The 15,948-nt window shown below is 36.3% G+C and overlaps 1 protein-coding gene across 6 annotated transcripts; it reads right to left on the reverse strand.

Moving 5' to 3' along the window:
• Positions 1-283: 283 nt before the first annotated feature.
• Positions 284-15,256, reverse strand: LOC145905216 (uncharacterized). 6 transcript variants are annotated; one of them, XM_082992437.1, is made up of 19 exons: positions 15,168-15,256; positions 14,709-14,903; positions 14,063-14,236; positions 13,253-13,496; positions 11,711-11,805; positions 11,441-11,610; positions 9,899-10,740; positions 9,726-9,794; positions 9,220-9,330; positions 8,768-8,848; positions 8,651-8,689; positions 8,501-8,575; positions 7,340-7,411; positions 4,743-4,831; positions 4,128-4,308; positions 3,528-3,671; positions 2,919-3,080; positions 2,538-2,685; positions 284-2,274 (listed from the first exon to the last, which is right to left on the reverse strand). In XM_082992437.1, the coding sequence occupies exons 5-19, from the start codon at positions 11,741-11,743 to the stop codon at positions 2,160-2,162; spliced, it is 2,331 nt and encodes a 776-aa protein (XP_082848563.1). In that variant the 5' UTR covers positions 11,744-11,805; positions 13,253-13,496; positions 14,063-14,236; positions 14,709-14,903; positions 15,168-15,256; the 3' UTR covers positions 284-2,159. The 6 variants fall into 6 exon arrangements, with proteins under 6 accessions (XP_082848563.1, XP_082848562.1, XP_082848559.1 ...); XM_082992436.1 differs by having other exon boundaries at positions 8,651-8,686; positions 11,699-11,805; XM_082992433.1 differs by having other exon boundaries at positions 11,699-11,805.
• Between the last annotated feature and the right edge of the window lie 692 nt (positions 15,257-15,948).

The following is a 15,948-nucleotide window of genomic DNA, read 5'->3' on the forward strand; positions in this document are numbered from 1 at the left end:
TCAAACCACAACACAATCAATTGACGGCTCTTGAAAGTACAACAATTTAACAAAACTTGAGATTTCAAACTTCGTGCTGGAAAAATTTGAATGCAAATAAGCTGCGTTATGACGGATGAGAGCAATTAACATTGTCGTACGGCGATAGTGAGTGCATGGCGAGTGTGTTTAATTTCAACCTCTTAAATATGCCCCAACGAATACATGCAAAAAAAAGCTTTTATTGTTGCTAGCCTGTATGTAAAACCATCTTAAATTGCTACCACTTGATGTGTCTTGGTGGAAACTAAACAGGTTTTAAGATTAATATGAGGCCAAAACGACTGGGATACCATATCGCACAAATGGAAACTAAACAGGTTTTAAGATTAATATGAGGCCAAAACGACTGGGATACCATATCGCACAAATGGAAACTAAACAGGTTTCAAGATTAATATGAGGCCAAAACGGCTGGGATACCATATCGCACAAATGGAAACTAAACAGGTTTTAAGATTAATATGAGGCCAAAACGACTGGGATACCATATCGCACAAATGGAAACTAAACAGGTTTTAAGATTAATATGAGGCCAAAACGGCTGGGATACCATATCGCACAAATGGAAACTAAACAGGTTTTAAGATTAATATGAGGCCAAAACGGCTGGGATACCATATCGCACAAATGGAAACTAAACAGGTTTTAAGATTAATATGAGGCCAAAACGACTGGGATACCATATCGCACAAATGGAAACTAAACAGGTTTTAAGATTAATATGAGGCCAAAACGGCTGGGATACAAATATCGCACAAATGGAAACTAAACAGGTTTTAAGATTAATATGAGGCCAAAACGGCTGGGATACCATATCGCACAAATGGAAACTAAACAGGTTTTAAGATTAATATGAGGCCAAAACAACTGGGATACCATATCGCACAAATTGAAACTAAACAGGTTTTAAGATTAATATGAGGCCAAAACGACTGGGATACCATATCGCACAAATGGAAACTAAACAGGTTTTAAGATTAATATAAGGCCAAAACGACTGGGATACCATATCGCACAAATGGAAACTAAACAGGTTTTAAGATTAATATGAGGCCAAAACGGCTGGGATACCATATCGCACAAATGGAAACTAAACCGGTTTTAAGATTAATATGAGGCCAAAACGACTGGGATACCATATCGCACAAATGGAAACTAAACAGGTTTCAAGATTAATATGAGGCCAAAACGGCTGGGATACCATATCGCACAAATGGAAACTAAACAGGTTTTAAGATTAATATGAGGCCAAAACGGCTGGGATACCATATCGCACAAATGGAAACTAAACAGGTTTTAAGATTAATATGAGGCCAAAACGACTGGGATACCATATCGCACAAATGGAAACTAAACAGGTTTTAAGATTAATATGAGGCCAAAACGGCTGGGATACCATATCGCACAAATGGAAACTAAACAGGTTTTAAGATTAATATGAGGCCAAAACGACTGGGATACCATATCGCACAAATGGAAACTAAACAGGTTTTAAGATTAATATGAGGCCAAAACGACTGGGATACCAAATCGCACAAATGGAAACTAAACAGGTTTTAAGATTAATATGAGGCCAAAACGGCTGGGATACCATATCGCACAAATGGAAACTAAACAGGTTTTAAGATTAATATGACGCCAAAACGGCTGGGAAATTATGTCGCACTAAGGACACAAATCGCGTAAATAAACAACCGTTGCTATTGCTACACTTCGAAATGAAACACGCTTGACAAAACGAGCTAATGCCTTTACCCAAACCAAGTGGAAAGAGATTCCGAACAATGACAAACTGGCCATGCAACCTAAGTCCATAAATGAAAACGTTGATATGTAGCTAAAACTACGCTACAATGAGTGACAACAATGACGGGCGTATATCAATAACCTGTGTTTCAGAGTGATTTCTATTTCACCATTACGACTTTATATTCTTATTGCTTCGCCCGATCTTTGTTTTTGAATGTTGTTAAGTTTCTAACATCCAAAGGTGACAATATTACCAATGGATTGAACAATAAGGTGTGGAAAGTTACAAAATAGTGTAAATTATTGCTTCATTACAGTTGTACACCCCTGATATATGCCGATTTTGTTGATCACAAAACAAACACATATTAAATTGCAACAACAGTCGCATTATAAACTGGTTTGTCAAGATCAAAAGCATGTGCCCAGTCATCTGAGGTTGGATCGTAAACTTCAACTGGTGTCAGGGTCTGAATGAAACCCCTAAACACAACCAAAATTAATGTGAGTTTAGTTAAACATCAGGAAATTATTACACACTTAAACTGACAAAAACACACATGTCCTTTTTTTTTTATTACTAGTATTGGGATGTAAAATTTTGTTTTTTTTGGTGGGGCAGATTGATTGTGCGCAAATCACACACTTACATATATTGTCCCAGTGACTAAACACCTTAAATTATCAGTAACAGACCCCATAGTGACGTCACAATCACTGGTAAAAAAAATAAACGTAAACCTCACCCCAATCCACCCACAACATAAATCCTCCCATCAATAACACAAGCAGAGTGAGAGTAACGAGGTTCCAGGAGAGGAGAAACATATTTCCATCTGTTGACTCTAGGTTCGTATTCTTCAACTGTTTGCAGGAAGCCACCACCAAAACCTCCTGTCATATTTTGATGGTTTTTGGTTTAAAACTAAACCAGTAATTTGAGTTAATTCAAAAACTATTTGTCAATAATAAACAAACTACAAGAAAAGCAAGAAAACAATAAACCTTCACTCAAAATATTTTGGAATCGACTGAAGTTACCTCACATTAATGGATGGAATCCAGGAAATAAGAAAAAGTTTCAAAAACTACTAGTTTTAGTTAATATGTAGCTTCTGATAACTAACCAATTGCATAGATCTTCCCTTTAATTTCTTCACATGCTAAATCCTCTCTTGCTTCATTGAGAGAAGCGATTCTTCTGGAGGTTCCAACACGAACATCGCGGAATTCACATGAATGTAAGAGTTGCCGGCAATCATCCCTTCCGCCCACAGAAAACAAAACATCTGAAGAAATTTTCAAATCGCTTGTGTTAATATTTGTTGTGACGTCATATTACGATTATGTTGTAATGTTACGTAACAATCATTGAGGTAAGCACTGCGTTTAACGTACAAACAACGGACAGTTTTATATCAAGATGTAAATAAAAACTAAATAATATGATGGTTGATATTCACGAACTCAGTAAGCACGCAAATAATTATTTTAAACATGGGTTTAATTGAAAAAAGTTTCTTTGCTCATTTTACACGAAACGAAATTAAAACTCGTGCATATGACGTCATCACTAAGTAAACAGTTTGCGACTCGATGGAATATTTGTGAGTAATAAGTGAGTGAGTATTGTGGGGAGTCTAAAGTTAAACCGAATTTTACATTGTTGCCTTGGATTGTCATGGAAACAAAATGCCTTCTTCATATGTTTTGAGAGATTTAAAACATATTCTTACTGCCATTTGAACACATTCCATGTGCATATCTTGGTTGCAACATGTTGGCACCAATTATCCATCTGTCTACATCTATGGTATAAATCAAGTAGGATGATAATGGTTTGCGATCTCCAATATGACCCCCGGAAAGGTAAAGTTTCTCTACAACATGGAATTGTCAATACAACAGATTGTGTAACAACAAAACTGGCTTCCTATGAAAGTTTTGGATGTTTGCAATCATGATTAAAATCATTTTTGTATCAAAAAGTTGCTCCCACATGACAAAATATAGCAGAATTCGGGTAATTATTCTTACTATTATACCCAAATTGCTTTGTACATAACTCAGCCATTGATTTTCTTCAAATAACTTACCACGATGGTTGATTTATTCTATGGACAAATTGTCATTTATAGTTAGAAAATGGTGACATTGTTATGAACGAATCCAAGTTCAACATTTCTAACTAAACATAGCTAAGTGCACAGATTTTATTCTGTTGAATAAATATATGGGGTCTCAAAATATAATTTAGGTGTCATAAAACATTAACATATTGGTTCCAAAGGTATTTCACTTTTTTTAATTTTTATTGTTCAATTATAGCAACTGACTTCCAATAACAGCAGATGCAGCATTCTGTCGACCTTCACACAAATCAGCAAATTTCATCCAGCGATCACTTCTCTCCAAATTCATCATCTCACAACTTTTTGTTCGACGGTCTCCACCCATTACATAAACTGTGTTTCCAACTTTGGCTGAAGTTGAGTTACCTCTTTCTGAGTTCAGTTTCTGCAAATAAAATTGGGAAACCTCATATGCATTTCATACCTCAAGTGTTAATCCAGCTCAAAATTTTTGCTAGGGTTGAAATGTAATTTAACAGTGGTTTTTAACCTAGTAGCTTTCTTATGTCTGCAAGCAGCCAATATATTTGCAAAGATTATTCTTTAAATTCAAAACTGTCAAAAGGAAATATCACAATTGAGCTCACCCCCGATTGTGATGCAACAATTTATCTCTAAACATTTTTTGTGATTTTACGTAGATTTACTTGTATTATGTTGCTGTTGCTGCCAAGCATATTGTATTTGAATTAATCTGTTCTGTTAATCCATGATTTTACAAATAAATGGATTTGCTTGTGCAATAAACAAGTTGAAATGCATAGGGTTTACAGGTTTATGGTACTGTAAAGCTATTTTAAACATTAAAATGCAACCAACTGGTAAATGTTGATGTTGTTTTTTGGTAACATTCCATTCCACACAATCTCTTGATTTATGGCCACCAATAAGAAGAAATCCTGACAAGTCTGCAACAAATTTTAGTATTAGGAATTTGAATGTTCCTACAAAAGACACCACTACAGTTAAGCACACTGCCTACCCCTTGGAAGCTTTAATCAAAAATACAAATAACCAAAAACTTAGATAGAAGAACGGACTGTTCTCAAACTGTGCATTGCAATTGTAAAGGAAAATGAAGTGAAGAAAATGGTTCAAATATCAAGTTAAATCCTCTGCAACAGAAAATTCATTGGAACAAAATGTCCTGATAGGTTTGTGAGCAGTACGTAGCTAGTGTCGTAAATTGCTTCAAGTGCACCACACATGAATATTCATCTCAACATTGAAGTATCCTACTTTTACCAATGCAGAAATACTGAACAACATATTTTTGGTATGTTACCCATTTTTTTTTAACTTGGTTCTTGGTGTGATAAGTGGGCAAGCCCTTTACACAGATCTTCTGTTGTTATAAATATCCATGGTAAATTAATTATGTGAAGAGTTTATTACGATTTGCTATATGTAAAGGCAATTGTCACCAGAGGGAAGCAACTCTCACGAAAAAAAATCGCCAGTTAACAAAACTTTCGAACCTGGTTACCTCACAAGGTATCGGCATGATTTTGTAACGCATTATAGTTCATAGGCTGAACTTTCTAATGATACTAAAATTATTCTCTTTCATTTTTGCAGGTTTCGTTTGGAATAAATATCATCACAAACACAAAATAAAATATCACATTGTAGCTCAGCTTTCGAAAGAGAGCAAAACATCCTTAAATTTTCCTGTATTTGTTTTTCTTTTTTGAACATAAACAGCTCGTTCGATCCTGTAACTTTTTTACACAAAGTGTAAACCCAAGCTCATATCGGCATCTACTAACGTCGCTGTAGTGGAAATCTTCACAGAGGAAAGACGTCACGGTTAGGTAGTCGTCAGTAAAACCGACACTTACAAACACGATATGGTCGGTTGTGAAACTGCTTGCTGTGTTACCTCACCCACTGAGGCATAACTCGGCAAACCCACATCAACCAGGGACGACAAACGAATATTCTCAATCTGTAATCGCCAACATTTAAGTAACATGTTTTAAGCAGAAATACGACTCAACCAACGATATGTTGGTTCCAAACTTCTGGTGCAATATCATGAGGTTAACGTGTATGCAACGCTCTGTATCGCATGAAGAAAATTACCAGAGTTCAAACGACCCACGAAGCAACACCAAAAGGGCAGAAATGTTAAAAAACTTCCGCCGATCATTGAGGTCCACGCGCCTGATTTATCGTGAAGTATGTCGTCGTTGCGGATGGAAACGTTTCAATTTCGTTCCTTTCTAACTTTAGGAAGCAATAACTTGGCCATAATAGGTCGCAAGGTAGTGCCAGGTGTATGGACCTTGGGGAGGCGATAAAGGTACGGAGTAGCAGCAGATGTTGGATGAATGCGCCTACAGTCATCATCTGACAGGGCAGCATGGACTTGGCTATAACTCGGTTGCTCACGCACGCAACAAATACAACGGCCAGTAGAATATGTAGCTGGAATGATTTGCGACATACATCGATAATTTGGTTAAATTTGAGAACAATTCACGCTAAAGAAAACCTCAACAGTGCCAAAACATGTTACAATTATTAGTTTAATTCATATTCCCTGAAGCAAATATTTGACTAAAATTGCGTCGCGTAAATCAAAGTATGATGTGGACTTTAATCAATCAATGTAAAAACAATATATATATACAAAATCAACCGATACCACGCAGGTTAACTTATGTAAGTTGTTCAGGTGGTGACTGGCCACGAAGTGTGTTGAACGCTAGACAATGTTGTCGCAAACAATACATTTTGTCTTACTAGCACAACCTGGCCATATTGTAAGAAATGCATCGTGTTGTACTAACGACTTTAAAGTGTACAGAATGGGTTTGAAAGCTGCACATTGACTGCGATAAACCAAACATCCTCAAACGTATATTAATTACTGAACGAATTTTGGTAAATTTCTAAATCGTTTCTAAACGCAGTAACAAGGCATTGGTAAGACGATTGTTTGAATATTTAGCTTAGGGCAATAATGCAGCCATTCATTAGTAGAATCAGCTACCATTGATTTGCCAATAATCAGGGACAAAGCCATATAAGTATAAGGCGATTTTTTTTGAAAACAAGGCATTTTTTGCGCTACTGTTTTTTAAAAGGTGTTTTTCAATTGTTTTCAATGGTAAACTCCAACACCTAAAAATAACCTACTCTTTTGTAATGTATTTGATCTGGCACAAAATTATTTTGTCAAAAAAATCTTGAATATTTGAAATGATAAGTGTAATTCAAGTCCAAATTACCCATTTCTACCCAATCTTGGGACAAATTTATGCATTGTATGTAAGTATTATTAGTTATATAAATATTATTATATGGTAGTTAATAGTAATTTGTTATATAATTCATAAGACTATAAGGAGCAGTTGCGACTTTAGTTTTATCATTAGTTGGCAGAATATGTCATGTTGAGTAACAAAAACCTCTATTTTGTGATGGTCTGGGTTGTATCTGGTGTGTTTGCATCTGGGCAACTTCAGCAATTCCTAATTCGTCTAAAAACAGAAACGGTATAATTTACATTATGATTGTTTTTGGAAGTAGCAATTCAGCAAAATTCCCAATTCCAAGTGTTTTGTTTGCTTGTGTCGGTGATTTAATTCTGCTTTCCAAAACAATGACCTTAGTCAGGTTGGAACAAATACCGACTTGGCCAGATTTCTTTCAAACATAATTTTGATTCAATTTTTAATCATCGTTCGAAGTTTTTAGGGGATCATATTAGTTTCAATGTATGCAGTGAATTCTACAATCCCAACTCCAATGCTTACAACCCAGCAATTTACATTGAAAATAAGATTACAGTTTTTGACACCCACAAACAGGGACAACCCTGATTTTATGAATTGAAGTGTTTAATCCTGATCTCTTGATGATATTTTTTTATTTCCATTCATTTAATGTTAAAACCTTCTAGTAAACGATGGAAGCATGTAAAGGATATGAATTACAACTGGATACAAAATTTATCTCAACCTGATGTTGGCAGATGCAATTAAGTCTGTGAAGCTTTTCAGTAAGTTAGCGAAAACCTCTATTACCGTATTTTACGGACCATAAAGTGCACCCGAATATAAGGCGCACTGTCAATAAATTGCTTTGATTAGTTTTTTGTTCATACATAAGGCGCACCGGGCTATAGAACGCAACGTATTTTAAGGAGTATGGGTTACCGTATAAAGTTTACTTGTTACGTAATAAATGTAAGCAAGTCACAATAGTACAATGAGCAAAAGAAAAATGAGCCTAGTGAATATCACAGTTGCTTTTACCGTAGTTTATTGTGTAAGACGGTGGTTTATTTAAATAATAATAGTAAAATTTAAATTGCGCCTTATGGTCCGTAAAATACGGTAGTTATTTATGGGCCATATATTGCTTAATCCATTTTGGTGCAAATTATGGACTGTATGAATTAAACCAATGAAAGGGCTTAACAAGCAGTGTACGTGTAGATAAGACTCCCTTGCCATGTATAAATAAAAACGGTATCTGACAGGCCATGACAATTATGATTTAACTTTTCCAATCACACAAATGGAAAAAAAATGTTGTGAAACATAAGTTTGCATCCAAACACTTGCCTTGTACTTGTGGTGATTGTTGTGCTCGTTCAACTGGCTGAATGTTGCCCTCAAGTGGTTGAATCATTTCAGTTTCTACATGTACAAACAAAAACACTCAACAATTAAAGTATAGTGAAAACGACTCAAAACATTAAAGATGGTTCTTACCAACTGGAAGTTTTGGGTTTGTCACATCACCTGAATCTGCTTTTTAATGCATGAAATTGTATTTATTTTTACTTTCATATTAACACTACAATGCATTTTGTATTACTCAACACTTGCCTTGTGGTTGTGGTAAATGGTGCTCTCTTTCAATTTGCTGATTATTGCCCCCAAGTGGTAGATTAACTTCAAATCCAACACCTGCAATTTGAATTATTTGGCTACTATATATAAGTGGAGCCAATAATATGATTTCTGTGAGCTGCAGATAGATGGCCACTGTTTCAAGAACTGTAACGTCTCATCAGTGCAGCTTGGTGTGAATCTTGGAAGGCAAAGACTTCCACTCATCTGTTGGGCTCCAATATAGGTGCATCCTTATGGAGAAAAACAGTTTGGTCTGCAAAGTCATATAGAAGAGTCACACCAAGCTGCACTGATGAGACCTTGTAGGTTGAAAGAGTGGCTATCTGCCTGCAACTCACAGAAATTATTTAGCTACTGTTTTGCAATCATTTATTTGCCATGACAATTATATTTGACAAAAAAGTTTGAAACACCTGATTTACTACCTTTTCCACTTCTTCCTGGTGATGGATTGGACAAGTCATTATCCATTGGAAGATTTCTTTCACTGGATGGGTTTTGGAGTTCGGCATGACTTGCAGATTGTCCCCTTGTATCTTGAGACATAATAAAACAGTAAATCAAATGTCTTGATGTAAATTAGAATTATGTCTAATTTACATCAAGGTTTTTTGGGGCAGTATTTCTGTCAGAAATTTAACAAAACTTGCAATCCAAGGTTACTGTTTGCTGGCATGGTTGCATTAGATTTAATTCAACACTTTGGAACAACGACAGAAAAGGCCAAACATAGGGGTGTGGAACATTTTTAGTAAAGGGGCTTTTGTGTCAAACTTAATATTTTGCATTATACTGATCAATTTTATTATGGTCTTTAACACAATGGAAATCAGTTGCTAATTCCAACAAGCATATAATGGAGGTAATGAAGTTAACTATTGCGGAAACTCATGGGTCAGATACCCCTGAGAGAACAAGCAAAAATACTTGCCTTGTATTTGTGGAGGTTGTTGTGTTCGATTTCTTGTTTGAATGTTTTCTCCAACTAGTGGATCAACATCTACAAAAACATTATTTTCTCAGAAAAAATGCACAATCATGAAACAAAAAAGTAGCACCATTCCACACAAAATGTCTTAAAAAAATAAATCATTCAAATCTTACCATGAAACTTCCATGTCTGTGTAGAAAACTGGCTGAGTGGAACAGTTGGATTGTGGGTTGCTGTTGGGTCCACAATATGCATGTTCCTTGCAGCATTTGCTACTTGCTGCAAAATTACTGTGGGATCTTGTTTGGAAAGAAGTTGTTGGAATTCATCCCGAATGTGGACCATGTCTGGTCGTTGATTTGGATCTTGATCCCAACATCTGATCATCGCTCTTTCCATCACATCAACTATTTCTCTGTTGTTTGCATTGCTTTGCTCTTTTACGCTTTGTATTGCTTCACAGTCAGGTCGTAGACCCTGCCTAATTTTGATCCAGAATCCTTGTTCTGACTGGTATGGTTGTTCACGACTTAGCATCTCAAAATACATAACACCACAGCTGTAAGCATCCTGTTCTTTTTTAGGTTTTGCATCTTGAAAAAGCCTTTCTGGTGCTGCATAGTAAAGTGTCAATCCCTGTGATTTTGATTGACCGGGGAGTTGAGTTGTTGATCCAGATGTCAGTTGGACCAACCGAGCACATCCAAAGTCACCAATTACACAATGCAAGTCAGGTGTGATGAAAATATTTTCTGGCTTTAAATCCAAGTGAACCAATCGCTTGTTGATTCCACAGTTGTGAATGTAGGCAACTCCTGATGCTATTTCAGTTGCCATGCGAAGAATCAAACCAGGGCCCAGTTCAATATCTTCATCTAGGATTAGAATTCTTAAACTTCCACCTCCATAGAATTGCATTACAATCCCAATTGCTCCTGGCCACTTGGTGTATCCATGAACAGTTGATATGTTGTCATGGCGAGATTGCAGTAAATTCTTATATTCACGTCTGAATCTGCAAGAAATTACGCATAATTATGTGCAAATATAGGAACACAACTCACAGGTTTTCTCATGATTCTGAGTATAAATAGACTGGCCCATATTGTTATTATTTTAACATGACAGTGTTAACAACAATATGGGCCAGTCTATTTATACTCAGAATTATGTACAAATAGCTTTCCACTATAAGTTGGTGTTAAATGTCACAATAGCAAATGTTTCAAATACAACTGTGTTCATCATTGGTGCAAATATTAAATGACTGAGACTGACTGCACTGTGCTCATTAAACTGGATGAAAAGATGAGCAAGAACATAAAATCATATGATGAATTCATGAGAATTGGTAAGGCAGTGATATTTTGTCAAACTGCAATGCACAGTCATGTGGTAAATGTACAGGTAAAACAGCATGGAGTGATCACCAGAATTAAGCAAAGGTCTGTATTGTTGGATGTAAGACCTTTTTGGAATTAATAGTTTGGTTTATACATTAAATCTATGCAAAATATGGGGTAATGTGATGTTAACAGCTAACTTTGCTTCTGTCTGCATGTTGGCAGCTGGTGCAATCGCCTCAGTAATGTAACAATTACACTAATGATGAACTTACTAATGTTTGAAACATCTTTAAATTTTTACAAATAAAGTTAAATAATTGCATGATGCCACAAAAAAATATTGGCAATGTTATGAAACAACAATCTTACGCTTTTTCAAACTGATGTTGCTCATGTTCTCCACCAATGAATTTTAAACATTTGACAGCAACAAATCCAACTTTTTCATGTTTTCCAAGGAAAACTTTGCCATAGCTACCTTGACCGATTACACCCCGCTTGATGTCACAAAAGATATTTTCAGCTCTGAATTCTCTCAGCTTAAAAAATTTTTTGTATCAATGTAATAACAATATAATTTTAGGATTTGTACAATGCTTTCTATGCAAAAAACTGTGTCATACTTACAATATTACTTACTTCATGATCTTCGTTAGATGAGGCAAAGGCCATAATTCAGTGTCCACCGGCTACATTTATAAAAAATTGGAAATTCCAAAAATCTTGATGTTACCCTGGACACAAAATATATACAAAGATAAAACTTTGTTGGAGCAACAATAATCTACAAGTAAATCTATCCACATCTGAATTGTTGCCTTTTCAAGCTTGAACGTTTGCCTTACTTCACGGAAACGTCGCAACGTTTTCTTGGAATGAAATAGCTGGCAACTGAAAATTATTTGTGTAAAATGACTCAAAAGCAATTTCAAAGCGTTGACTGTAGAGTGTTTCCTGTAACCAACGTAACAAGATCTCCTGTTGTTATAATTACCGATGGTAGCTGAATTACGTGAGTAGTTTATTGCGATTAGCCAAATCCAAACGCAATTGTTACCAGAGGGAAGCAACTTAACAACAAAGTTAACAAAACTTCGGACCCGGGTTACTCGGCCACCTCACGAGGTATCGGCATGATTTTTTTAACGCATTACAATTCATAGGCTGACCTTTCTAACGATACCAAAATTATCAAAGTCTCTTTCATTTTAGCAGGTTTCGTTTAGAATAAACTAAATATCAACAAAAACAAAATTATCATATTGTAGCCCAGCCTTCGCAATATACGTAAAGCATCTTTCCATTTTCCTATATTTATTTTTGTTTAGTTGAACATAAATAGCTCGTTCGATCCTGTAACTTTCTTACACCAATGTGTAAACCCATGCTCATATCGGCATCTACTAACCTCGCTGTAGTGAAAATCTGCACAGAGGAACGACGTCACGGTTAGGTGGTCGTCAGTAAAACCGACACTTACACATACGATATGGGCGGTTGTGAAACTGCTTGCTGTGTTACCTCACCCACTGAGGCATAACTCGGCAAACCCACACTAACCAGGGAAGACATACGATTATTTTCAATCTGTAATCGCCAACATTTAAGTAACATGTTTTAAGTAGAAATACGAAGACTGGACTCAACCAACGATATGTTGGTTCCAAACTTCTGGTGTAATATCATGAGGTTGACGTGTATGTAACGCTCTGCATCGCATGAAGTAAATTACCAGAAATCAAACGACCCACGAAGCAACACTGAATGGCCAAAAAGGGAAAAAATCATTGAGGAGCTGGACGCGCCTGATTTGTCATAAAGTATGACGCTGTTACGGATGGAAACGTTTCAACTTTCGTTCGTTTCTAACTTTAGGAAACAATAACTTGGCTATAATAGGTCGCAAGGTAGTGCCAGGTGTATGGACCTTGGGGAGGCGATAAAGGGTTAGAATGGCGGCAGATGTTGGATGAATGCGCCTACAGTCATCATCTGACAGGGCAGCATGGACTTGGCTATAACTTGGTTGCTACCGCACTCAACAAATACAACGGCCAGTAGAGTATGTAGCTGGAATGATTTGCGACATATATCAAAATTTGGTTAAATTTTAGAACAATTCACGCTAAAGACAACCTCAACAACGCCAAAACATGTTATAGTTAGTTCAATTCATATTACCTGAAGCGACCCAAAAGGAAATCATTTTCACTTGGACGCCAGGTTTAGTTTCAATCTCTCTTTTATCGTATTTGAAGCCTTTGGTTGATAATTGCCTATGGTAGAAATACCTTTGGAAATTCTTCTGGAACCTTGCAGGCAATCATTACAAACGTACCAAAACCGAAAGATTTGGACTCGGTCGAATCCGAATATTCAACGAAAATCATACATATTAAACTTCACCGAATGATCCACGCCCAATCTAAAAAAATCGAGCATTGCAGAGAAATTGTATATCTGAAGCTGCACACAGTATATAATTGTAAAGTGGATGTCTTTGCTTGGCCAACTGATAGTCACACCAGCTGCACTGATGGGACCTTATAGGTCGAAACAGTGGCCATCTGTCTGCAGCTTACACAATTTATAATTTTCAAGTTAAACAAATAAAAAAGTAAAACAACAAAGCTGACCCAATAATGCATATAACATAATTGTGTTTATTGGAGACCTTACAGCAGTGATTAGCAGTACTTTGTTATCTCTATGGTGGCCCAGCCTTTATATTCTCAGTAACAATCAAAATAATCTATGATTATTTTTCCTAAAAACTTCAACAATTCTCCCACTTAGTTGGGGTAAATGAATACTACCATCGCATGTCAACCACAGGACTTCTTTTTTAGTGTCAATATCGACAATCCTCTAAAATAAAGGTTTGCAAAATTTCAAATGATACAGTCAGTTTTTATGTTTCGAAACACAATTATACACACACATTGGTTCAGGTCTAAAAAGTTAACAAAATCAAACAATCAAATACTTAACACTTTCACATCGCCAATGGTGGGTTTGATAATACTATCTTTAGGCATTCCCTTATTTCATCTTAAATCAAAACACTTATTTCTGAATAAGGAAAAGTCAGCCTGAAATTGAATCCCGGAGATTTCTGGAAAAAGAGATTCCCCAACAACAAAAAGGTTTTTCCCACTTCACAAACTGAAAAGTATGCAAAGGTTTTTCATAAGCAGTAAACATTAGTCAACGCTTGTACTAGATTGCATGTCCTAAACATATTACAAGTAAAGGTTACACAAACTAGCGAAAACAGTTGTAACACAATTGTACACTGATATCCTAATTTTACGTTTGGGCAGAGTGTTTTTATCAGAGGCAATATACAGCAAACTCTTGAGATATGAACAAACCCATGTGTCGTGGTTAAAAGAAAGCCACACTTCATGTTCACAACATTGAAAAAGCAACATGGTGCACTTCCCATAGTAATTGTGGTTAAGGTGATTGGAAGAATACCTTGTGCCATTGCACTAGAATTGCGAAATTACTTGACACAGGGTAGCCAGTGAAGAAGGAGTTGCTCTAATTATCAATACTCATGTATTTACTTAAACCATATTCATTGCAGTGTGTTTGCACCCAGCTCATCACAATCATTGCATTTATTGCTCACCTGGTTATGTAGGGCTGTGACACCACAGGAGATAAATGCTGTATCATCAACAAAAAAACATGCAGAAGTGGCTCAACAGCACTACCTTGTGTAGCAGCATTATTTCTTCACATTTTCCAGAAAGGCTATTAGCACGAAACAGTTGCCAACTTCTGTGTATGACTTGTTTCCAACTTGACTTTAGTGCCACATATTCTGCAATATAATAAAATGTTATCAGTGTCAATGGTTAAACTAATAAACAAATTGTTATTTTAATTTTTTTGCAAACTATCTTTATTATAAATTCAGCAGCATATAGCTTTTATGAAACTTCACTGCAATTGTTTTCAAACCAGCAGTTTGGGGCGGCTTCTAATGCTACAGGTGTGGTATATGCATTTTGACTTTTTGTTTAATCACAACCGAAACATAACAACTTTAATTCGGTCTGTAGTTGAACAAATGCTATATACTTACCATAATTCCGATTTAGTTTAAACCACAACACAATCAATTTGACGCCTCTTAAAAGTCTTACAACAAGTCAACAAAACTTCAGATTTCAAATTTCGCGCTGGAAAAACTTGAATGCAAATGAGCTGCGTTATAACGGATGAGAGCAATTAACATTGTCGTAAAGCGGCGGTGGCAATGATGAGTGCAAGGCGAGTGGGTTTAATTTCAACATCTTAAATATGCTTAAACGAATACATGTGAAGAATAGCTTTTATTGTTGTAGGCATGTATTTAAAACCCTATAAAAATTGATACTACTTAAAGTGTCTTATCGTGTTCCGCATGGGCAACTTTAGCTCAACCTTCTGATAAGGAGTAGAAGGTCCAGCCAAAGTACAATATATACAACCAATATAACGGAGCAAAACCCCCTCATTCAATAAAAAGAAAACTCTGCTCACATTTTACATCTCTGGGTTACCACTTCCACCACTCCTCTACCAGATATCAGTTCCCATTCGTGGTTAAATTTCTCTTTTTTTTATTAAAACCACTGTGTATCCCTAAATGAACGTTTTACTGCCGTCCCGCGCCACTTTCAGATGACCCCGACCTTCTCCGATTTCTATCACCACGATTGGACTGTCCTCGTTTCAGGTCTGTCGATATGGTTCAAATGAAACGTTCTTTAAACCGAGTTGGCATTTGCGCTTTGATGGGTTGTTCTTTGGCCAGCACGACCAGGTGGCCACTCAAACCAGTGCAACTCCTCGAGGAAATCGCCTTCACATGGGCGGTGATT

Source organism: Ascidia mentula, chromosome 1 (assembly GCF_947561715.1).
Source record: "Ascidia mentula chromosome 1, kaAscMent1.1, whole genome shotgun sequence".
In the NCBI taxonomy this organism is placed as follows: Eukaryota; Metazoa; Chordata; class Ascidiacea; order Phlebobranchia; family Ascidiidae; genus Ascidia; species Ascidia mentula.

Excerpts from the sequence above, each read along its gene's own strand:
- LOC145905216 (XM_082992433.1), bottom strand. The coding sequence starts at position 11,743 with ATGGCCTTTGCCTCATCTAACGAAGATCATGAAGTAAGTAATATT. Across the intron at positions 10,741-11,440 it reads CAACATCAGTTTGAAAAAGC|ATTCAGACGTGAATATAAGA; the intron begins GTAAGATTGTTG and ends AATTTCTTGCAG. Across the intron at positions 2,686-2,918 it reads AGGGAAGATCTATGCAATTG|GAGGTTTTGGTGGTGGCTTC; the intron begins GTTAGTTATCAG and ends AAAATATGACAG.